Raw genomic sequence first — 25,916 nt, forward strand, 5'->3', positions numbered from 1 at the left:
CCCTAGTAAGCTATCCTGGAGGTGGTGATAAAGTACTAACCTAACCTAACCTAACTGTCTCTTAGCCAGTTAGCTTACCGGTTCAGGAGAAAAGTAGCAGCTCTGGGTCAGTCTTGTAACAGTTAGTCTTTTTGAGCACTAAGTTCAAATTCACTGCCAATATTCACTCTTGTTATATTCCTTCTTTAGTCACTGAGCTTTTTTGAGACATGCTGAGGCTTTTTAGGCTGTGTAGCAGCTGAGGTTTAACTGAAGCAGCTCTGCTAGCTAGATCCTTTTCTGCAGCAGGGATCGCTGTAGTGTAGTGTGGGTGCTGGCAACCATGGGGGTGGAGTCAGAACACTTAAAAGCCATGCTGACAAGAGCTGCCAGTGCTTTCACTCAACATGTTTCCTTAACATCTGATGATACATCCTGATCATTTTATCATTTACTCCTGAAAATTAGTTACATATTGGTCCGTTAACTATTAATTGCTGAACTTTGATGCCGAAAGTCCCTTGAATGTTTTGGGGTCAAAGGTTACTTTCCTAAATGGGTATTTTTTCCCCCAAGGACAGGATTTAAGTAGCATGATATGAAAAAGTATATTTTTAATCTCTTAAAATAAGTATATAACCTAACCAGGCAGCGTGTGAACATGGTAAAAATCCCAGGAGATTCTCCTATAATTGTATGTGTTCATTCGGAATAAATGTTTTGTTACACAGTATTCGTGTAATATTTGACAGACGCAAAATGTACATTATTTTGATATTAACCCAGCAATAAAAGTTATTATATGATAAATAAATGAACCTAACAATAAAAGGGATTTAAGATGTTGTGTTGTGCAGCTGTGTTGCACTGCTCAGTCACCCTGTGCTGCAGTCTGTTTTTCCAGCCAAAAGGAATGGAGGTAGAGCCAAATTCAAAGTACATGTAGGGGGTTAATGTGAAACTCATCAGTGTGAGCAGCTCCAGACTCGCACCACGACCCCCACTCCCCCCTCCTCTCTCTCTTTTTTTCTCTTAGCAGCAGCAGTAGCAGCAGCGGGACACGGAAGGTTTTCCCCCCGGCGGCGCATCCCGCAGCTGGAGACGGGTCGGTCACGGAATAACCGTTTTCCTTTTTCTTTATTAACACACACAAACAGCGCCGAGAATAGCGGGAAAAATAGCGCTCACTTCTTACAAAGACTAAAGAGCACATTGTCCGGGTCTGGAATGGTGGCGATAATGTAAATAGCTGCAGTCGGTTCAAAGGCTGCTGACAGGGAGAGACGGAAGGACATTGTATAGCGATTTAGCCCTGGGTTTAGATATAGGCTACTTCAGTTTCCTGCTTTTATCCTGAAAAGGTTTTGCCCTGAATTCCGTTAACGCTACATATAACATACAGCAACCTTACAGGAGTCCATTTCTGCTACCTTAACATAATTTTTTTTTTCTCATTATTAGATAAATTGAATACATCTCATTATTTTGAGATGATATCTCATTGTACGACGACCTTTTAGGGCAATACAAAAAAAATAAAAACAGTTCACTTCGAGAATAAAGGCATAATATTAAGAGAATAAAGACATAATATTACGAAATTAAAGTCGTAATATTACGAGATTAAAGTCGTAATATTACGAGAATAAAGTCTTAATACTACGAAAATAAAATCGTAATATTACGAGAATAAAGTCGTTATGTTACGAGATTAAAGTCGTAGTATTTTAAGGGAAATGTGGTTCTAAGAACGAAGCACTGAAAGGGCATTTTCCGCTTCTTATCTGTTACAGGGCTAATCGCCATTTATCTATTTATTGTCTACATTTATAACCTGCAGAGTATTAATGTAGTTTTATAGTTAGATAATACAGTGTCCAGATTTTCCCATGGTGGACATTTCCTGCCTTTTAGTTTGGTTTTTGTGACCAAAGGAATAGAAATACAGTAAATTACAGCCATTCTCAATAACTATTTAGAAATATAGGGCTAACATGTATTAATTAAATAAACATGATTCATATTAAAATATTCCTAATATTTCCCAGCAGATAGTCTACCTTACAAAGCACCTTCTATATCTGTACACCCAACCGTGTAGTACTTTTAGTATTAGACACTCAGTCAGCCTCCAAGAAAATGCACCCTGTTTAACCTGGTTACATAATTAAAATAAACACATAATTCAGAAACTATAGCTTTAACAAATGTTATGTCTTTTATATAAAGCCTGTGACATGTTTGGTAGGCAGGGCACTGTGATTGGACAATATGCACATCTTCAGTGCATATATTTTATACATGAAATGCAATTTTGTGTTTCCATCATTTACCTGTGAAAGGTGACCATATGGGAAGCTTAAAGAAACAGTATCTGTGAATACACTGCTTATGTACAGTTTGTTTCTGAGCTCATTGATCTGCATTATAGTTTTGATTCGTAATGATGTATCAGAAAATAATATATTTAAATGGTTTTATTTGCATTTAATTTGCATTCAAGTGTAATTTACATTAGACATACAAATTAGTTGTATGAACAGGATAACTGTCTTTAGTGTAATTTCTTGATATTAATGTCTACATCTGCATCTGCAACAATTACATTTGGTCACTTCTAAAGCACATTTTTAGGTATTGGAATAAATTATCAAATCGATTCAAATTATATTATAAACTGCCCATTCAGCTATTTTGACCAACCAAGAGTGTCACACACTGCAATATATCATTTTTTAAAATCATTTTTATTTCCTAATTTTTACAGTGTACAGTGGGACCTTAGTCTTATAATTGTATATTTATAAAAATTATACTTCTTTACATTATATTTTTGTTGAAAATAAGAAATAATAAACACAATTCCACATTGAGATAATTGACATGCATATTGCAATTAGCCCGTAACAGATAATGAGCGGAAAATGCCCCTTTTCAATGCGCTGCTCTTAAACGGCAACCCACACAGTTAGAACTACATTTCCCTCAAAATACTACAACTTTAATCTCATAATATTACAAATTTATTCTCGTAATATTACAACTTTATTCTCGAAATATTACGACTTTATTTTCATAATATAACGTCTTTTTTCTGGTAATATTACGTCTTTATTTTCGAAGTGAACTGTTTTTATTTTTTATTTGTATGGCCCTAAAACGCCATTGTACTTTATGTTGCCATACTTAGTAATTATTTTAGGGTTCTATCTCTTTTATTGAGACACTAAGTCATTCATTTAGGGTTCTATCTTATTATTGAGATACTAAGTTGTTGTTCTGAAATACTATCTTATTATTGATATATTAAGTCACTATTTTGAGAGATTACATCATTATTTGGGATAATAAGTTGTTATTTTGCGACATTAGATCATCCTTTTCAAATACTAAGTCGTTATTTGGAGATACTAAATCAGTATTTTGAGATGATATCTCATTCTTTTAAGATTATTTTGGGATTCGATCTTGTTATTGAAAGAGTAAGATGTTATTTTGAGACACTAAGTTTTTTGTGATTATTTTAAGAAGTGATTATTTTGACACTTTCTTGTTATTGAAACAAGATGTTATTTTGAGATACTAAGTTGTTATTTCAAGATTCTATTCCGTACATTTGGGAGATTTGAAAGATTCTTACACTGAGAATAGCACTTAGCACTTGCCATATTTTTCGCACTTTAAGGAACACCGGATTATAAGGCAGATTTTATATGAGTCTAGTAAGGCACAGGGATGTCGCAATGTTTTTCTTTAGCAGGTCTCACCGCTGGGTGGTGAGACCTGTAAAGCTAAGCCAATTAAACAAAATTGTAATTCTTAAAAAACAAAAACATTTCAGATAAGTCAGAACAAGGGCGGGACACATTTGCCAATATGAAGCCAAGCCCACCCTATAGCTTCCTAGAACAACATTTGTGGAAATTACTTTTAATTAAAATTAAATTATTATTATAAGGTGATTTTACAACCTAAACATTACTCCACGTTACTCCATTAATAACGTTACTCCACGTTACAGTTACTAATGTTAGAAAAAATTATGCATGCAATGTCTGAATTATATACGTATGACAAAAATTTTCAGTTATAACCTAATATTTAAAATAATATAACAGATTTGTTTATTATTATTATTATTATTATTATTATTATTATTATTATTATTATGTATTGGCATGTCAATTCTGTTGTATATTTACATTTTCTCCTGTTTTTTTTGTACTGAGAGTTCTTCTTAAGATGGTGTCCTTTTATGTAAAAGAATGTAACTTTACGTTTCATAAAGATTTTTATAAACGTCAGGACATGTGGTCTTACTGTGAAATACAAATGAACAGAAGTCACGTTACAGCAGTGTTTCTCAACCCTGTTCTTACATATTCTAGAGCTTTCTCTGCTTTAAAGGCATTTAATAAAGTAAGTGGTGGTATGATGTGTTTAATACACTGCTGGATTAATTTAGGCTCCATAGGGAGTTAAGGGGTTTTAACAGGTAAACTCAGTAAATGAGTGTTTATTAGCTGATCAGCTGGATCAGGTGGAAAACACTATTTTAGGGCAGTGATCAGGGTTAAGAAACTGTTTTAAACTACAAACATAAAGTACTGTACTAAATTCTGGCTATTTACTACATCTGGCTTCTAGCTAACTAGTTAGCTAAATGAATGTTCGTTCATTATAGCTCACAGTAAGTCCTGTAATCCTAAATTGATAAACACAGTTTGAAAATGTAATAGTGATTAGCTGATCAGGTACAGAGCAAGTTGAACATTAAGTTACATATATAGTTTATTTTTTCTTTAACCTTGATTCCCAATATAGCTAAATCCAAAATTAAGCTAACTCACTAACACAGCTGCAGTTTATTAATCAAAGTGGGTTTAATCTGTGTGCTGATTCAGAGACGTGTATTTTTAACCAGCTATCAGAAACATATCATCACAGTTGACGTGGTTATCCTACCATTACCTTTCTTTTAGAAAAATCTCCTTATATCCAGATCTGTTTTAAAATCAGCTGAAGCTGCTGCATCCCGATCCCGCTGCTAAATCTCACAGCGAGGGGGAGGGGCTTCCCCAACAGCAAACTGCCTCTAATCCGCGTGCCGCAAAACCAGCAAGCTGATTGGCTGTTTCTACTGAGAGGCGGGACTTAATACCTGAACCGGCTCCGTGATTGGTCCGGTCTGTCTCCTTATTAACAGTACAGCTGATCTGAGCGAAACGATATCATTTTTGGGGAGGACAAATTCACCTGTTTCTAATATCCCCCCGCCCCCCGGTTCCTACGCCAATGAGTCAGGAGTCAAACTAGTGCTGGATGTTAATCTACACAGGTTTCTCTCCTACTCTCCTAAAAAAAAATCATTTGGGTGGGTAAATCTCTTCTATTTATTTTCAGTAAAATTAGATTACCAGATTTCCACTAAAACTGGAGCATTAGCATTAGCGGGTAACCTCCAGCGGTGCTAGCCAGGGTTAGTAGCAGGCTACAGGCTGATAATACTCACCTCTGAACGGCCAAAGAGATAGCATTTAGCGCAGTTAGTGGCTAATGCCAATACTGCTGGAGAACTAAACTAAAATTCCAGCATAACGCTGTACTTAAGCAGAGTGGTTTGACTGTTCTTACAACCTGACTCGTAAAATTCATACATGAGGTGCACCAGATTATAAGGTGCAGTGACGATTTTCGGGAAAATTAAAGTATTTTACGTGTGCCTTATGATAATACTGCATACATATAAAAACATGCATTGTGGGGCAGTGTCCTTTCAGAATGGAAGAATCTGATGATTTAGCAAAGACATTCTTCAGTGCTGATTTTAAGTTACCTTGGTTTAAAGATGCATAAATTAGCAGATAAAAGGATTTGCTTTTCTGATATATACTTGCTCTGGTAACCAGCAAAAACTGTTCTGGCTAGAAAAAAATCCCAGGGAAACCTACCAGACCACTCTGTTTTTAGAATTAATATATTAGGTTTGCAGTGATGGTCAGAGAAGCACGCTGAGAGCATTTATTAGAATATTATTTTGTCCCATCTCTACTAAGAAGTACTACATCTTACATCAAGGACTGCTATTTTAATAATGAGAAAATAATTTGTGTTATTTTATTTTAGGTTGTGGGAATGGGCTTCCATAATCAGTAGATTATCCCTGAAAAATAGAGATGATGTTTGACCTTGATGCTTTAGCTGGTCTACAGGTGTGAACAACTGGACCAATCATGGCTGAGGTGTTTGATCAGCATGATCAGCTTGTCCATGCTCGTCGAAGAGCATGACCACATTGGTCCACCAGCATGAGCTAAACCATCAAATGCACTGTCTAGTGTCAAATGTTTTCTTTCACCTGGATTACCACATTCACTATGAAGGACCAATTTAGACCAATTTAGACTGAAACCAGCTACCAGCAAAATGTGTTACTGAGCTGATTTGTTATTACAAGTTATTAAAATAAAATATATATATTTGTATCTTAATCAGTATTGCAAATAAATATTTAAATGCATGTATAGCAAAAAGTTTATAGTTAAAACTATAAACACTGCAGATATAGATTAGATTAAAATCACATATACAGTATATCAGTGTTATTTGCTTAAATTTGTACTACTTTTAAATACCCTGCTTTAAAATCTGTCTCAAAACCTGTGTACATGTTGGTCAAGTCAGTTGACCAGGTTTGGTTTGGTTGTCATGTTGGTTGACTAGCATGGTGATACTGGTCAATCTGTTTGTGTTAGCTTGGTAAGGTTTGTCAGTCGTTCACAGACCGGCTAAACTATCATTTTTAAACACAACCTGTGCTTGTCAACAGTTCAAGTGGTCAAGCAACATTACCAGTAATTGCACTGTGATTGACTATACATACAATGGTATAAAAAAGTTTATTTTTTAATAATTGTTTGATTTATTGGTTGTCACATGTCATTAGATCAGCAATTTCAGTTGAATATATCATAATAGTAGACAAACACAGTGATATTTGAGTGTAATTAGGTTTATAGGATTTGCAGAAAGTGTGTGAAAATTAGGCAAGTGCATAAATTGGGGCACCCAATAGAAAAATGAAATCAATATTTAGTAGATCCTCCTTTTGCAGAAATAACAACCTCTAAATACTTTCTATAGCTTCCATTGGGAGCCTGGCTTCTGGATGAAGGTATTTTGGACCATTTTTCTTTAAAAAACATCTCTAGTTCAGTCAGATTTGATGGTTTCCGGACTTAGACAGCCCACTTTAAATCACACCACAGATTTTCAATAATATTTAGGTCTGGGGACTGAGATGATCATTCCAGAATGTTGTACTTGTTCCTCTGCATGAATACTTTAGTAGCTTTTTTTAGCAGTGTTTAGGGTCGTTGTCTTGTATCTAGCCCTGGCACAACTGAAACTTTTTGTCACTGATACTTGAACATTTGTTCTCAAGAATCTGCTGATATTGACTGTCCATGCGACCCTTAATTTTAACAAGATTCCCAGTACCTGCACTGACCACACAGCCCCACAGCATGATGGAAACAACACCAAATTTTACTGTGGGTAGCAAGTGTTTCTCTTAAAATGCTAAAATGTTTTTTTCTGCCATGCGTACCGCCCTCCAAATAACTAAATGTTTAGTTTCATCGGTCCACAGCACCTTATTCCAAAATAAAGCTGGCTTGTCCAAATGTTTTTTAGCATACCTCAAGCGACTCTGTTTGTGGCGTGTGCTCAGAAAAGGCTTCTCCTGCATTACTCTCTCATACAGCCTCTCTTGTGTAAAGTGCGCTGAATAGTTAAACGATGCACAGTGGCACCATCTGCAGCAAGATGAGGATGTAGGTCTTTGGAGCTGTTCTGTGCGCTGTGGGAGTTTTGAGAGTTTTGTGTTTTTAGGCTCCAATGTTGCCACTTTTCAGAGAAGATGCAAAGAAAAGAGAAACTTGAAATCGGCTCCTTAACCCTTTATCATAATTGGATTCTCCTGTTTATGTAGATCAAAGGTCAACGAGCTTACCAAACAAATGTTGTGTTCCAAATATTAGTGCTAAAGGTATTCAAAATAATAAAACGACAAGAGTGGCCATATTTACGCACCTATCTAATTTTGTTTAAAGAATTGACTGTGTTCTACTGCTATATGATATATTTACTTGAAATTGCTGATCTGAACAACCAATGATCATGAATCATGAAAATTATTAGGGGTGCCCAAACTTTTTCAGACCACTCTAGCTCTGGAACAGAGAACATGAGTTTGTCCTTTGAAAGAATTAGTTGATGATGATCCAGGCTTGACAGCAAAATTAACTGTGCATTTGGTTAATTGTATGTATTTCAAAATATATAATTAAATCATTATTATTATTATTATTATTATTATTATTATTATTATTATATAATAAAAGTTTTTATCAGGGACAAAAAACAATTACAATTCTATTCGTAAAAACTATGGACAGCTCGCTAAAGATTATTTTTCTTTTGTGATTTTGCTGCTGTTTTGTAGGTGAGTTAGCCAACATGCTTATTTTTAAGCTCACAGCTGAGAGGAGCTGACACACAAATCACCCATTAGCCCAACCATGTCAGTTTTATATAAAGTTAAATACCAAAACTCAATGAACTACAGTGTACTGTAAGAAGTATACAATTATCTGCCATGGTTATATTCACATTTGTATTTGAAATGTCAAGATATCTCTCTAGGAAATAAGTTATAGTTATGAGTTATAAATAATAATAATAATAATAATATTAATAATAATAATAATAATAAATGTGTAAAAACTGTGCAATACTTTGAATTGCTGATCATGTGCCAATGTTTCCTTCCCTTAAATATGTGCATTGCCTAATCAGGGAGCTCCTTCCTCTAAACTCACATGTTAAGGAGTTAATTTAGATGGAAAGTGTGATTGCATTCAGATTTAGCCCTCTTCTGAGGAAGAAAGATGAAGGGAAACCTCATGATTTTCTGAAGAGAGATGACAGAATCTCTTTTAAAAATTGTTGACAAGGCAAATTGGGAAAAACCTGACTGCTAGTAACCGTTGAGTGGATAGAGTGTAGAGGTGTAAAAATATTGATGTACAAAAGTATTGCCATATTTTTTTTTTTTTAAATACTGTAATAAATCGTAGGAGCACAGTGTATTTTGAATTTTGAAAAGTTTTTAGAATATTTATATATATTTATGGTGAATACATTCATAATAAATTTACAGCTCTTGTGGCCAGTCCATATGTTACATACTTTGTTGTGTATTGTAATACATGTAACATAAAGCTAGATATACACAGCTATAAATACAGCTTTTCAAGCTATTACATGATTATAATAGATACTAAGGAATAGATTTCGGTACATTCATAACAAAGTGAGGGAATGGCTGCGATTTGTTTTGGTTCATATGGCAGTTTTGTGTGTGTGTGTGTGTGATGCCAGTATTTGACACAGCTAGTTAATTTTCTGGTAGTCTTGTGATGAAGCTGTGTGAAAGTGCGATTAGGTCTGATCTTATTCTGAGCGATGCCTACGTCAGTTAAAAAACCCGTGGATTAGTGAGGAAGCTTGTCTTGTGCCACCACACTTAATTCTGTACTAAAGTAGGAAGTTATGAAGAAGTATCTTGCAGAAGAGTTTTTCCAGGCTTAAGTTTAGCCTTGGATTGCGTGTGTGTGTGTGTGTGTGTGTGTGTGTATGAGTGAGCATGTGTTTGTTTTTCTCCAAAAGAGGAACTGGGGAAGCCTACCAGAGTACATGTAAGTTCACAAGTTAAGGTCACTATTCTGTTCTGTTCCATACTAATAATAACAACGGCAAATTCAGATATTAGACATTTAAGTACAATTCAATTTAATTCAGATTTTTAGTAAAACAGACTCCACACTGCACGAGCTACATAAACATATGATACCATTCTGTATATTATTGTCATTTGGTCTTTAACAGGCAAAACTGGAAAGAGTGAAGAAAATAAATAAATAAAACCTGTCCAATCTTTCCATTGATACTTTATTTTTATATAGTATATGATTAAAAGTAATGCAAGAAAAGTAAATTTCACCAAAAAAATAATTAAAATATTTAAATCTTTAAATAAAATAGCAAGATATTAACAGTAACAGTGTCTTTATATTTTATTTTTAAACATATTCAGTACTGTTCAGAAGTTATTGTCACCTAAACACATTACTTAAAAACATTTTATTAACAATATTTTTTTATTGCAAAAAACTAAAACAGTTCAAATAACAAGTAACAAGATTTTTTTTTATTTAAATAAATAAAAAATGTAAGATCTTGTAAGCTAGTCTGAAGTGCAAAGCTTGGTTGTTGATTTGTCCTGGATTCCCCAGTCAGCGCATGTATTTTGTTTAATTTCATCTTCATCCTTAAGACTTCCATATAGAGAGCTTTGGAGATGTTTTAATGAACACTGTGATGTAAAACCGTTACCTTTTATATCATATCAGTGTTATTTTAGCTTATTTTAGTATTAATGATTTACTGAGTAACTTATTGCCCAGATAAGAAGTTTTTAATCTGTCTTAGGTGACCTACAATTTTGCACTGTGCTGCAATGGGTTAATAAAAAAATCACCATAAATTAAGTTTTGTGTGTTATGTAACATTCAAAAACACCACTGTGAAACTGTGCACTGTACGTCTAATAACTCCCTCAAATCTGTAGCACTTTATACACACCCTGGTTATCAAAATTCCTTCTTATCCTTCATTCCATGGACTAACTCTGTGTGCACATTTTTGTCAAGTCTTGGTGAATTATTGAGCTTGGCTCAGAGCATGCTGAGGAGAGAGTGAATCCTGGTACTCATTAACATTGCAAGGCTTTTTTATTTCAGTCAGTTTCGTTTGGAGGTCAGTGTGGATGAATATGGATGATAAACTTGTGTTGTCAAGTAGTTCCACTTTTTCCCAAAATGTTTGTCTGTTGATTATTTTATTTATCTAATTTTTTGCTGGTAGATTTTGGTGCAGTCATGTGGAAATCTGTTTTGGCAAGCACTGGACTGCTAATGAGGTTGATTGTTCCTCAAAAACCAAGAAGTAGGGCACAGAAACAGATGATAGACTATGTAGATTAATTAATGAGGTTTCTCTAATAAATCCATTATACTAAGGCAAAAATATACTGCCTGATTTCCTAGGAGAGTACAGTACAATAGTTCATCAAAGATCTCTGTGTTGCCCCCTTGTGCAAACAGCTTTCCAAAAGTAAACACAGTTCACATGTGAAGCTGAAACATATGGACAAATAAATGGAGCTTAGCTGACCAAACAAAGAAATAGACACACAAATATAGGCAAACATTCCCTTGAACTGCAGTGTCAAGTAGGGCTACAATATATTAATTACACATATTATTGACTAAATTCCATGCAGAGAAAAAATACATTTAAAATAAAAAACAGCCTTTACCTGTCTGAATTACTTGTTTTGCAATCTTTTATTACACATTATATTACATGATTAGAATTGTGATAAATTTACTGTTGTTGTCTTTAAAAATGTAGTCACTGCCATTAGGCAAAATGCAAATCAGTATTAAATAATACATAAAAAAATAATTAATGGCACTTCACCTTATATCACACTTAACAGATATCAAAAACAGAAGTTTATAATGTCATAAAATTATATTATGACTTTATAGGAGTAGTAATGTTTAACACAGCCTCTAGACAGGAATTAGAACTACCTTTTACACCAGAATGAGATTGATATAGACTGTTTTGAATATTTTAAGATGTAGCAGCTTTCATAAAATAAACCATAGTGTGTACCTTTTTCTGCCTTGTATTAGATTAGTCTATTAGTGTGCCAGTCTGCCACTGGTATATGATTAAAATTACAAAGCAAAAAGTATTTATTTGCAGACCTACTATATTCCTGCTCTACTACAGGAATATCTGTTTTCCCTTTAAAATAGCTCAACCAGTAATACAGCTTTGAAACTTTGATGGAGTAACTAATACCAGACCTAAAACTGGTATTGAAAGCTTTTGATGCTTTAGTTTAGTCCAGTGTGTTTCAGAGTGTTTTAATTAACTTCAACTTTCCAATTACTGGCTACATGCTAGCCAGCTAAGCTACATGGCTAATGCTACACTGGACTTGCACTTGGCAAGTAAGTAAGCAAATCATTACCAAAGTAAACACTTTGGACATGAAATGTTCTGGTAACATTTAGTTGATAGTGTTTATCCGTGCAGGTATATGGCTAGCAGCTACTTGTGTTGGTGCACTAGTAAGCTATGTTAGCTAGCAAGCTAGGTGAAGGGAACACATTTATTACATCAGAAATGTAGTATATGGGCCCTTTAAGCCTTGTCTGCTTTCATGATGCTGTAATATGTTTAAAATATATTGTGCACCTAAATTATAAAATCTCCTCGCAACTTGCTGAAGGTGAAAATGAGACTACTGTGCAACCTATGATGTTTGAAGCCATGTGGTCTCATCAGGTCTGACTGGACCTGACCCATATTCCTCTAAGTCGCCTATCTCTGGCTAACATCATTCCCAGACAGCTGGAGGCAGTGAAAAAACCCGGCGCACTGAGCACTGTTTTGTATACTTTTGTTGATTTGTAGGTCAGGCTCACTGACAGCATACCAAATAGGTTAGAAAAAAGTGGTACTCATGTGGTTCTCTGCTTCACATGAGTAGGTTCCTCTTTAGTTTGGAAAAAAAAGAACTTTACTTCATTCAGACAATCAGAGAACGCTTATAAAAAGAGGGATGTCGTTATAGAGAAAAGGGAGGGTAAGAAGGGAGTGGGAAACGTCCATATAAAGAAAGGGAGAGCTGAGGACACAGCAGAGGTTCTTCTTGTTAGAAGGCAACGGAAGAAACTGCAAGTATTTTTGACTCTTATTATTTGCAGGTATTGCAGGCGATAACTAGAGCAAAAGTCATTATATTTCACTGTATTTCTCCCTTACAGAGACTCACTCAAACCAGTGAAGAAATTCTGACTGAAGTGCGGAGTCTAATCTTTCAGTGGACACCAAATTTTGATTTGTAAGTAGAAGATTAGATGATTTATTTATTGTGAGGTGAACTTGTAAATTTATTGTTGCAGGTACTGGATTGCTTTGTGCAAGAACAATCCTTTGCTATTGACTGGAAATCTGTGTGTATGTAATTCATTACTATGCACTTAAGTATGTAATTATATAATGTCCTTTATGGGTGGGCGATATGACTCCAAAATAAAATCATATATAATATATATATTTCATGGTAATAATGCAATAATGATGTTCTTGGCACAATGATAAAACACTGACATGTATTTAATTAATACATAAATATTTAAGAAAGTTCAAACATTCAGCAGAAACAAACAAAAATGTTTTCTAAACAACAGTACCTTACCAAGAATGATTTTGTGTAAAATAATAATAATGTTAGAATATTAAGTGCATGCATATAAACTGAAAACATATACTGCAAACATATATACAAAAATATACTGCAAGACACAATACTCTGTCTTAAAAGCAATATATTGTATACTGCTTATATACTGCTAGTATTGGCAAAGTTCACATTATGTATTTTTTAAAACCCTGATAGTTCTGTCACAATATATTGTGTGCGATGTGATATGGCACACTCCTCATGCCAATTAAAAAAAAGGTACTGCCAGTCAACACTGATAACAGAGTCCAGCAAAACTTCTTACTCTGTGTTATGTTGTTTTTTTTTCTCACAGTTTTTCTTTGTGTTATTTATTTTTCTTCCATGCTCAGCAGCGCTCTGAGACAGTAGGACAGAATACACACAAAGAGCAAACGGAGAAAAGCAGGATGTTGGGGTCTGAAGGTGGTGGGCTGAGGGTGCGATACTGGCTGACGCTGGTCTCAGGCCTGGTGGAGTGTTTGTGTTTCGCTGGGGCTGTGTTCGGATGGGCCTCGCTGGTCTTTGTTCTAAAAAGCGATGGCTACTTCAGCTACCTGTGTGTGAACAAGACAGTGAATGGGACCATCACTGAAGGTAAGATGGATACACACTTACAGACACATTTGACTGCAGATGTCCATATAACATACATTGTGATGTGTGTTTATTTCTCTCAGATTGCAGCGGGCAGGATGAACAGTTCTCCATCATCTTCACTGTTGCCTCCTTCATGAATAACTTCTTCACTCTTCCAAATGGCTTCCTGTTTGACCATTGTGGTACCACAGTGACCAGACTGGTGGGGATGTGAGTCTTATTTGTTATTTTTTAGCACATACACTATGTGTCCAAATGTTTGTAGACACTGGCAAGTCCAGATTTGTCCTCCTTCTTGAAACCTAAAAAATCAGCTGGTTAATCAGTCACCTTTTTGAAACATATGGATGCAATATGGCTGTACAAGTTCATGCACCTGGTACAGTATGCTGTACATTCAAAAGTAAGCAAACATTAAGTCTAAAATCCCCATGAACATGACACCTGATTAAAAGATGCAGCACTGGCCTGACCTACTCATCATCAAATCCTCACAGTAATCTTTCAAATTCTACTCTCTAGTCTAAGCCTTTACAGAAGAGAGAGGCTGTTTCAACAGCAAAGGAAAACACCCCTGGGGACGCCCCTGTTATCTTCCTTAATTTCAAAAGAAACTCTGGGGAAACAGGTGTATACAAACTAAAAAAAGAAATGTGATAAAGAAAAATATATTTTTATTAAAAACAGATTTGAAAACACTGTTGTGAGGATTTAATTATTTTTACCAATAGGAGCATTAATAAGATATTTAAAATTGTTATCAAAATGCATTATTGACAGGACTATGTTCATCCAGATGGTATTGGATGCAGCTTAATTATTAAAAAACAATAATCATTTCCACCACTCCACAGCCCTATCCTGGGGGGTTGACTCTTGGCATTAGGCATGTTGATTTTAGGCTTGTTTTCTTAGGTTTGCTTTATTGCCCCACATGTGCTTTTCTATAAAGATAAATTCAATTAAAGTAGATTAATGTACTAATTGGAAGGTATGTCAGGCTATTTTAACATACAGTATAGTTTATGTAACAAGTATTGAAAGCTCAATACTGCAGTTTGGCAGACAGTTTATTATTGGCTGACATATATTATTCATTCTCGTACTACATATAATATTACACTTGGTTTTGTTTTATTATTGGCTGACATATATTATTCATTCTCGTACTACATATAATATTACACTTGGTTTTTGGATTTTAAATGTTTTTTTACTTAGAAGAACTGATTCCCTCTGTGGTTTAGAATATTCAAAACCCAGGCCACCATTTGTTCTTAAATACTGTGGTTGTGGTTTCAAAACATCATTCCACTGAGAATGGCTGAGGTATTTTTATGTTGAAATCATGTTTACTACTTGCAGCATTATGGAAAGAAAATAAATTGATGCAAGTTCAGTGTTAGTGATAAATGCTGTCAGAAATTCAGTAAAGGGAGGAGAGCCCTGGGAATTGCATGACTAGTGAAAGAGATGAAGAGAGAGAGAATACCAATGACCTACAGGGGCGCAGACAAAATAAACAAAATAAAGAAAACATCTTGCTGAGATGTGTGAAAGGGAGAATGTGTATGTACGTCAAAGTGTATTTTTACAATCAAGAGTTCAGTTTTTTCTGCTGTGTGTAATAGGTAGACACTGGAATGTTTCTTCTAACTGTGTGTGTGTGTGTGTGTGTGTGTGTGTGTGTTTAGGTGGGCAAATCACATGTGTGAGCTGGCTAACATAGACCAGCTGTGTGTTTAGCTTGGAGTAGAGAACTCAAATCTCCAATAAGAATCAGTTTTTGCTGGAGGCAGAAAGGAAATGAAAGAGGTGGGGCAGTAATGGGGGTGAGAAGTGTGGAGAGGGGATGGAAAGGGGCAGGAAAACAAGACAGATTAGATCATAGTTAAAATAATATACAGTTTCAGGGGGTCCGATTTGTCACCAGGAACCTTCCACCTTTTTTCATAATTTCACACTAATGCTAATGCTTCTATTGTCTTTTTTCTCTTTAGATCTATCTACACTACTGGGGCCTTGCTGATAGCCTTTTCAGATGCTGGTAAAGATTTTCCTTGATTTCTCTGGATTTATTTGCACAGTTCAACTATTACTAGTTGCTAGTCAGTTTGCACAGACAATTCTAATCAGATGCCACAGGTCATGATCATTACCATCTACTGAGCTGTCCACTTTGTGTGAAATGGAATGTCCCATGCATATATTTCACATAGCCTTGCCATGAGCACACCGGTCACTTTTTTTTTAAACTAACTCACAAGATGAAACCACACAAAGTATATTTATACCCAGCTTTCTCCTGAGGAAACATTTTATACTCAATTTATGTACTGCTATTCCATGACCTGTCAGATTATGGAACAACCTTTACCTCGAAAATGTGCTTTTTTTACTCACATATCCTGCATAGTAAAACTTAGTTTTACTAAGTCAGATTGTCAGAAGTTTTTAATTCTTACTAAATATCATAGAATTAAAAACTATCATGACATGTTCAGTTAAACTGTTCTGTACACATATTTTAACAGTATTTGCACACACAAGTAAGTATTTAAAACTATGCATCTAGGTCCTTCTGCACACTTTTTTGTATTTTATTAAATCTTGAGGAATATTTTTTATCTCTTACAGCACTGTCGATCCTCCTCTATCCTGCACTTTCCTTCATTGCTGTTGGAGGGATACTCTTCTTAGTCACTAACATGCAGGTATGATTTTAATTTGATGCAAGTTAATAATATATTAAAGCTGATCAAAAAAGAACAGATGATAAATCGGTCCAGCTTCTTAATACTCAGAGCAGAGTCTTCTATTGTTCAGTAGTTCAGTACTATGCATTGTGTGAATTTGCCTAGAGGGTCACATACTTTACTCCATACTTGACCTTGTCATGTTTTAAACTCATGATAATCAGCTGTTCTATGTTGTTTTTTTCTCTTTCTACACAAATGTTTGCAACCCTCCAGGTGGGGAATCTCTTTGGAACCCATCGCTCCACTATCATCACGCTGTATAATGGAGCATTCGACTCTTCTTCTGCCGTTTTTCTAGTGGTCAAGGTAAAAAACTCTGGAATAGTTACATTATACAAACAGTACAGCAGTTAATAATTCAGAAGAGTGTGGTAAATTTCAGTGATTAAAATAGTGTTGCTGTTGTACTGATGCCATAGTATTAGTAGTTTCAGTAACATTACACTGTAAATATACAGTGAGATGCCCTAAGACACGTGATATCAGAATGTAACTTGTTTAGGTTGTAAGGTATTATCTTGGAGGCAGCACAGTGAGGGACCGGAGACAGGTTTCATATTGGATAAGAAGTGTTTCTGAAAACCTTAATTGTAATATAAAATACCAAAATAAATATTTTAAATGTGCAACTGTCAAAATATGATGAAAAAATCCACAAAATTGTTGCTTTCCTAGACTTGATTTTAAAATCAGTATTTTAGTCACTACAAACCAAACAGTTCCAACATGTTTGTTTCATTGCGGTTGTCTAGTTTCATGTCTAATTTCACCATGCAGAATTTGGGATTGATTCTTGTTACTGTTCTGAAATTATTCGTTGGAGTAGAGGGTGAACACACTGGTTCTATAAAGTGTCCTGTTGGAGTCGCCATAGCCCTCAAAGTCTCCAGAATTAAAATAACTTATTTTACTGCAAAGAAAACGGCTATGTATCATGTACACTTATAGACCATATATGGACCCATCAACATCACATCTTTAATCACATCTCTTAATGGTCAATAACATGCAGATAGAAAGTAAGCAGTAAATAGACTGAAAGTATGTTATTCATTCAGTAAATGTTGTCCTTTTACAACACTGCATATAGCAATTTAAAATATAAAAATGGCCTAGGTATTAGTAGACATACCCTGTAGATATTTTATATAGAGTTGGTTTTGATTATCAGTTATCTGATGGGACAAGTGCTATCAGTTATTTAAATAACTAGTTTTATTTATTTGTGATGATGATAAAAAGGATGAGAAGAATGAAGATGATCCTGTTCGTTTTCTCAGCTGCTGTTCCAAGATGGAATTTCCCTGCGTTCCTCCCTCATCTTCCTTTCCAGTTGTAGTGTGCTTCATCTGATCCGTACCTTCCTGTTATTGCCTCGCTCACACATACCATACCCTCTTCCAGAAAACTACAGCTATGGGTAAAATATTATGATTTATTTTGTTCTGAGGGTTTGAGTTTGTTTACATATACACTGTATGTCCAAATGTATGGGGACAACCCTTTTAATGAATGCATTCATTTACGTTAAGTAACATACACAGCATGCCTATCATTAGTAATAGACTAGGACATTCTTGGCACCATGCTAGACATGGTAATAAAGGAGTATAAAGCCCCACAGATTCTTGCTTTATTGCTGAATGCAATCAAATTCTCAAATCAATGCTCCAAAATCTAGTAAAGATTATTCCCTGGACATTAGAGAGCAAAAATAGACTTTTTGTCCATATCGCATATACATTATATTGTGTAATATTTGCAAAAGCTACATAGAAGTCTAAAGCTATACAATCAGCTTTAAGTTTAGCAAGGTGTTTGGCAACAAATGGTATGTCAAAATATCATATTACATTTTTGCTGTCATCACAAAAATGGGATTAAATGGTTTGATTGTGTTTTTTCGCCAATCTAAAAACGCATATTTTCCCTTTCTTTCAAATTTGAATATTCATTTTATTTCTGGGGTGTTCATTCTTAGGCCAGAGTGAGACTGAGGCAGACCTGAAAGCAGCCATACTGTCTCTGTGTTTGACAGCATTGCAGTGTGTGTTGTTCTCACTGTGTGCTGCCATTCCTGTCTTGCCGCTGCAATATCTCACCTTCATCCTACAAGTCAGATATCAAAATATCATATTACATTTTTGCTGTCATCACACAAATGGGATTAAATGGTTTGATTGTGTTTTTTCGCCAATCTAAAAACGCATATTTTCCCTTTCTTTCAAATTTGCAGTTGCAATTTTTTTAAAACACAGGCACTGCATGTAAAAACATATTTTCTACCTCAAATCCCACCATGCTCATTGTCTCTGTGTCTCATTTCCTGTTTTAGGCTGACATGTGGAAAGGCGGAGAGGTCTCCCACTCCTAAAAACAGAACTGCTAACGGCAACATCCAGGATTCCCAGGTTAATGAGAGAACACCATTTCATTCAGAGAATTCCACAGAAGCCTCCAAAACAGAGACAGCAGGTGAGAAGGGCTAGTTGGTAATGTCTTGTAGAAATTATCTAGTTTACTGTTTGTTCTGGTGATAAAATCTTTGCATCTTGTGAATGCTAACACATTATCTAACCATAACTTAAGCTGCAATGGAAGAAATATGTACGAAAATAAAATTAATTGTAGGGCTAGAGCAGCACTCATTGCTGAAGTTTAACTACTTCAACAACTGCATTGAGCCCTAGCCAGACATATATGGTGGATATTCGTCCCCTCTACAGTACAGTTAACCATAATTTGATGTATGCTAATGTGCTTCCCAGTTACAGAGCGAAGCTTTAAGAGCTGCATCCTCTCCTGGTTCTTCTTGTGGCACCTGCTATGGCTGTCAGTCATGCAACTGAGGCATTACCTGTTCATTGGGACACTTAACCCTATGCTCAACCGCCTTACAGATGGAGACCCTGCACTAGGTACACATACACACACCTTCACATTCATACACAGCTCTGCAGATGAAAATGCCAACCTATACACACATATACAAATAAAATCACAGGCTCTGATTATGCTTACATCTCTGCAATGCTTTTTTTCAGTGAGCACCTACACGAATGCATTTGCCATCACCCAGCTTTGTGGAATACTTTGTGCCCCTTGGAATGGGCTAATCATGGATCGCCACAAAAGAAAACCAAGAGAAGAAGGTAAAACTGTAAACACACACTTAAAACCTAATGAAGTTATCTACTGAAAAAGGGGCATAAGGCAGCTAAAAACATAGTAGCAGCTGTGTTTAGCCCACAACTTAATTTAAAATCAAATGTGTGATGATATTGGTATGCAGTTTAGCATTTTGGAAGAATAAAAACTTCCATTGCTTTTCAGTCTCCTAAGTAGGGATGTCAGTGCAAGTCAAGGTAAATGAGACTCAGCAAGCATCAGCTACTTTAGGCTTTATTCACAGCCGTTTTTCTGTTGCACAGCTGTGCTAGAGGTGCCATAAATAAATTATATTAACAGCCTGTAGCAGTGATGTACAATATAAACAAAGCAATGTATATGGGCAGTAAAGACACATAGCAACACAAGCACACTAGCATTTTACCATGCTAAGCTTAGTTCAAGCTGATTGGTGCTCTTCTATGGTGAATACAAGTCATGCAAAGGAGCTAAAAGACTAAAGTTGACATCCCAAGTTGCAAACATTCATTTCAGGGAGGTATCCCCGGGCCTGGACTTGAACCCCCCTATCCCCTGCCTATTTCACTCTCCCTCTCTTTTACACACACGATTGGGGAAAAAGGTCTTGGGCCACTCATTCTAGATTCCAGGAGATTTTATCTGACTTGCAGGCATTAGGGAGCCATTATTGATATGTGGTCCCTTAACTTTCAGGAGACTTGTGAAGTCTGAATTCTACAAAAATCCGCTAAATACCCTGCTTTTGATAAAGTATAAGGTATGTTTTTGGGATTGGTAGTTTAGCTGGTCTACAAGAATAAATAAATCAACCTATATAAGCCAACCAGTATGAAAAAATGTGACCATGACCAAAAATTATTTACTATAATGCTCAAGAGCTGTCTTACCAGCTAGCTTACCAGCATAGGGAATATTTTCCCTTGGGTGACCAGCTCTTTAGCCACCTTATCCATCTTAGACAAGCTTAAGATTAGCTACAAAAAGGCTGTTTTTGAGTTGAGTTGATTTCTACTACCACTTTAATGTAATCCTGTAATGTAAGAATGCTTTTGTCTTCCGAGCAAAAATATAATTACTAACCACATTTTCATTTTATTTCTGGGGTGTTCATTCTTAGGCCAGAGTGAGACTGAGGCAGACCTGAAAGCAGCCATACTGTCTCTGTGTTTGACAGCATTGCAGTGTGTGTTGTTCTCACTGTGTGCTGCCATTCCTGTCTTGCCGCTGCAATATCTCACCTTCATCCTACAAGTCCTCAACAGGTCCTTCCTCTACGGAGGCAATGCTGCCTTCATCAGCTTGGCGTAAGTCCACACACAGAGTGATATCTTGCCCAAAAATTGCACACAATATTCTCATATTGCACAAAGTTGGCTTCTTTAGTTTGCCAGTTGTCCTGCAAAGCTAAAAAAGCTGAGTAATGGAATGTTATAGTTTATTAGTTAGCACATGAACTTTAATTGGTTTAAAAGTGTCATATAATCCATTCACTTACATTTGGTAGCATTGTTCGAACAGGGACAGTGCTGCATGACCAAAAATGTATACTACAGTATTTTTTTAAGATTCTGACAGTTTTACGGTATATTGCTGTGTTTTTATTATTATTAATTAGTCCATATAGTATCAAACATTAAGGCTTTAAGCGAAGACTTTGATTAGTATAGGGTTTACTCTGTATCAAAACATTACACAATATATGAAGAAATCTGAAGAAATCAGACTATGTATTTGCACCTTGTATCCAGAGTTTTAGGGAGTTTTATTGCTTGTTCTGAATAAATGATTCTGTACTCAGGACCGATTCTGAACTCGTCTAGGGTACAAGAGGACCTTTTTTCTGAACTGTGAATTGCATTTCTCTGTTTTTGAGTAAATGATTACGAAACCTTTAATTTAAAAGAAAATTTAAAAACAAAAACTAATGATTTATTACTGTACTTGTCCATGTGTAGTTTTCCTCCTGCACATTTTGGGAAGGTGTATGGAACAGTGATGGCTCTCTCAGCTGTGGTGTCACTCCTACAGTACCCCTGCTTTGCTCTCGTCAGTGGACCTCTTCGAGGAAATCCCTTTGCTGTGAGTCAGACACTTACACACAGTCACACACTCCGCATACGCAACATCATTTTCTCTGACTGTAAAACACTCATTACAGTTCTTCAGGCAGGGTCATGAGAACTGTCACTACTACAGAGTGTGGTATATTTATTGCATTTTTAAAACAAATACATTCCAATAGTAACAGCAGCATTGAATTATGCTCTATTAATTTTTTTTATTTCACTTTTTTATTAAGATTTATTACCAGCCTCACTCCCGTATTCTGGACTCCTACTGACCCTGCTGCATACTGCATTTTATAAGCCAGACCCTATGATTTTTTTTGGCTTGTGTACTGTTTAATATAATTTAGTATGGGTACATATTCTGACCTTATGTAAATTCTGTGCAAACTGTAAACTGTGAAATTCTTATTTAAACTGTGAAACTCAATTGCATGTTTTCTTACACATCCAAATTGAATACACATATTACGGGTAATTTAAGAAAGAATCTCTTTAGGTTATACTAATTCAAATCATTTCTCATGTATATTTTCAGATTGCTGTACATTTTTTTATTACTATATACTGATACTGATACTACTCAACATACATGTGCAAAAATTTATTTTTAATAGCAATGCCAGTGGAAAGACTTTTCTGAAAGAAGAAATTATTTGGTTAATGACTAAAATTCATCATTAACTTGAGAAGCACTCTGAACTGATTTCTGTATTATAAGTCTGTAAATTTTATTTGCATTATCATTTGGATTGGACATGAAGTCATAAGCATTAAACGTCACTTTACATTTGTTTGTGATTGGTTTCTCTGTCCTGTAGGTCAACGTTGCTCTGACCATCCTGAGCTGCCTGGCCTTTATCCACCCTTTTTACGTTTACCTGCACTGCCGACGTCAAGCAGCAGAACGGGCCAAGAAATCTACCTCCTCATAGAAACAAAACCCAAAGGGAATGTTTCTTATTGAGCCTGTTTTTTTTTTCCAGGAAATCTCGAAATAAATATTACTATAAGATTCTTTATGGCATTAATATGAAAGCAGAATTAGCATAACATTAGATGTTGTATATTTTTTATGTTTGTCAGGATACAAGTAGCCTTTCAAAACTCAGAAAGATATACATATGTACCCTACACTGTGATTTTATTCTCTGTTACTGTATCACTTTAAGACTAGATATACTTCCTGTTTCATGCATTAATGTAGAGAACTGGCTGCATTGTGAACATAGCTGTTCACATTCTTGTTTTACTGGAAGCTTCTATTAGGAGCCTCCGCTTGCCTCGGTAGCAAGGACACATCAAACAGATTCAGGTGGCTTTTCTTGAAAATTGTCTGCCAATTTGATCCTGCTGATTTCTGAACTGCCCCTACAGTTTTTTGTGTGTACTGCATCTGTAGACATCACAGTAATTTTTGAGGATATGCAAACCGTCCCACCAAACGGATGCAGGATAATTGAGGCAGCCTTGCTGTTTCTTACACATTTTGTAATAACCCCTTGTTCTCCTAAAAAACAATTTCGTTAAGCTAAGCTGGTCCACATGCACGTTAGGTGTTAGGTCAGGGTGGGGTTCCCCAACCAACCTCTAAAATACTTAAAAGTAGGCAGTCCTGTTTTTATCGTATTATCTGTTCCCTTATTAACACTAGTTAACTAGTCCAGGATCTAAAAGGGACCCAAGTCACTGTGCTAACCAGGTCACTAGTTGTCTCAGTGCTCAGTTTGAACTAGTTTGCTGCAGTAGATACTCTATATATACTGTATGCTTTACACAGTGTACTTTGCACTATTGAGAGCAATATGTGAACCAATATGGATAAAGTTTACACACCTCTGAAGAAGTGTTCTTCTAAATGAACTGTGTTCCTGTCACTGTATGTGTATAGAATATGTTTGCTGTCCTCTTCAAGTCACTAAAGGCATTATATCCCAAAACACTGATTACCCCCTATGTGCTGTTTTAAAAATGATGAATATTATTTTTAAATAAAATATTGTTTAATCTATGTGTTTCATTCCAAGGATTATTATCAGTATACTGTGCCTTTTTCCCCTCAACACCTTTAGAAAAAATGTATTTAGACTTCTTATTACACATGAATCTATACACAAAAACTATTTTCCCAATCACTTTTAATCATGACAAGCTGCATGACAAGGCGGACAGTGACAGGGAGGTTAGAGAAAATTGTCCTTTAATGAAAACAGTGATAGATTTACAGTTGCAGATATTTTGAATTGTTCATCTTGACCTTGTTCTTTTTTTCAAACAAACATTTAATTTTTTTTTTAAATACTCTAATTACTGGGACATTTTTCCATGACAAAGTGCACAGTTTAAGCTTTACCTCAGCTAAGAATGGAGACAACATAAGAAATATTAAATGAAATTAATATTTTATTAATTACTGAACATGCACCAAGCATCTTCCATCCCTTGAAAAAAAAAGCATGAAGATGTGATGTCACTGATGTCAATGTGACTTTTTTTAGGGGCATTTATCTCAGGTAGATAACAAGGTGGATTGGGATTGTTTAAATAGCTAGATATTTTAATGGAAACAGCTGTAGGGCTAAGTGGTAGGGGCAAGGTGTGATTTGGGATTGGACCTTTTAGTGTTTATAACATTTATTTGTGAAGTTGTATGTAAAAGTTGTGAAACTGTTGAAGTAAAGGGATGGGGAGTCTGTACCTGTCAAAGAGAAATTTATAAAAGACATGCTTGACAGAACCAAAAAGAAAATATAGCCGCAAGCGGCAATCATCGGGTTCAAGCACCAACTTGCACAATGGTGCCTACTGGAGCATTGAATGGTGATGTGTAAGAAGGTCTAATATGATTGGAGATGCCCTGTCACATTTAGAAATTATCAAGTTTTTCACCTGTTATTAATGTTGAGCAGAGGCCTTTCAACCTGATCAGTGCTTAAATTCACATGTAAATCTAGTGAACTTTGTAGGATATTCATTAAGTGAGTTAGAACTAGTCAAAAGGTGTCTACATGTTATTGGTATTGATCAGGTGGCTTCAACCAGAATGTTCACAAAGTGGTATTCAGATTGACCTTTGAACCTTTGCAGAACAAGCTGAAATGTTTGACCAAACAAGTTTAACTTAACACAAAGGAGTGAATGTTCTGATATGACATGTAATTACGAAGTTATTATAAATCTAGTTCTGAATTAAATGGCGCTTCATCAAGCACCAACTAGCACAATGGTGCCTACTAGAGCATAGGATGGTGATGTGTAAGAAGGTCTAACACAATTGGAGACATTCTGTCACATTTAAAATGATCAAAAGTCTTTCACCTGTTATTAATGTTGAGAAGAGGCACAAAGGAGTGAATGTTCTGATATGACATGTAATGTCAAGTTATTCTTAATCTAGTTCTGTATTAAATGGCGCTTCATCAGAGTGATATTGTACAGAGGTCTTTAACATTGTGAGATTACAGCAAATACTGCAGAGTTACAGCAATTTAGGTTAGAAATTCCAAGGACGCACAGATTGCTTGATGCCTGGAGAGTATTGTATGTGAAATTTTCACAAATGTTTTTAATGAACATTTACCTAGAGACTCTACAGTGTGCAGCAAGACTGAAATGGAGGTGATAGGCCAAATATCCAGAGAGTAGTTTCAATATAGCTATTTTCAAACAATTAGCAATTATGAATGAACAAAGCACTTTTTAAACATAGTTGTATTGAGAAATTTGTCAGAGCCACTGTACTAAATATGGCAAAAACAATTAGATGTCAAAATAGTACAGCATGATTGACATATACTCGTTTTTTTGGAACAGCGCCCCCCAGTGGGCAGATTGTTTCAGCACTTTGCAGGTCACTACAAAGAACATAACTGCCAAATATCATCCAGATTGGGCAACATTCAGCCTGCCAAAATGTCTGCTGAATGCTGATTG

At 35.6% G+C, this 25,916-nt stretch overlaps 1 protein-coding gene across 4 annotated transcripts; it reads left to right on the forward strand.

The window, feature by feature from the left end:
* Nucleotides 1-978: 978 nt before the first annotated feature.
* Nucleotides 979-23,994, forward strand: slc43a3b (solute carrier family 43 member 3b). 4 transcript variants are annotated; one of them, XM_022683603.2, is made up of 14 exons: nt 979-1,084; nt 12,951-13,027; nt 13,762-14,005; nt 14,089-14,218; nt 16,009-16,055; nt 16,646-16,722; nt 16,981-17,073; nt 18,048-18,187; nt 19,103-19,242; nt 19,536-19,685; nt 19,812-19,919; nt 21,035-21,221; nt 21,873-21,996; nt 22,805-23,994. In XM_022683603.2, the coding sequence occupies exons 3-14, from the start codon at nt 13,819-13,821 to the stop codon at nt 22,916-22,918; spliced, it is 1,497 nt and encodes a 498-aa protein (XP_022539324.2). In that variant the 5' UTR covers nt 979-1,084; nt 12,951-13,027; nt 13,762-13,818; the 3' UTR covers nt 22,919-23,994. The 4 variants fall into 4 exon arrangements, with proteins under 4 accessions (XP_022539324.2, XP_022539323.2, XP_049340317.1 ...); XM_022683602.2 differs by having other exon boundaries at nt 13,765-14,005; XM_049484360.1 differs by lacking the exon at nt 979-1,084 and adding an exon at nt 12,778-12,864.
* The last annotated feature ends 1,922 nt before the right edge of the window (nt 23,995-25,916 follow it).

This window comes from Astyanax mexicanus, chromosome 10 (genome assembly GCF_023375975.1).
Source record: "Astyanax mexicanus isolate ESR-SI-001 chromosome 10, AstMex3_surface, whole genome shotgun sequence".
In the NCBI taxonomy this organism is placed as follows: Eukaryota; Metazoa; Chordata; class Actinopteri; order Characiformes; family Acestrorhamphidae; genus Astyanax; species Astyanax mexicanus.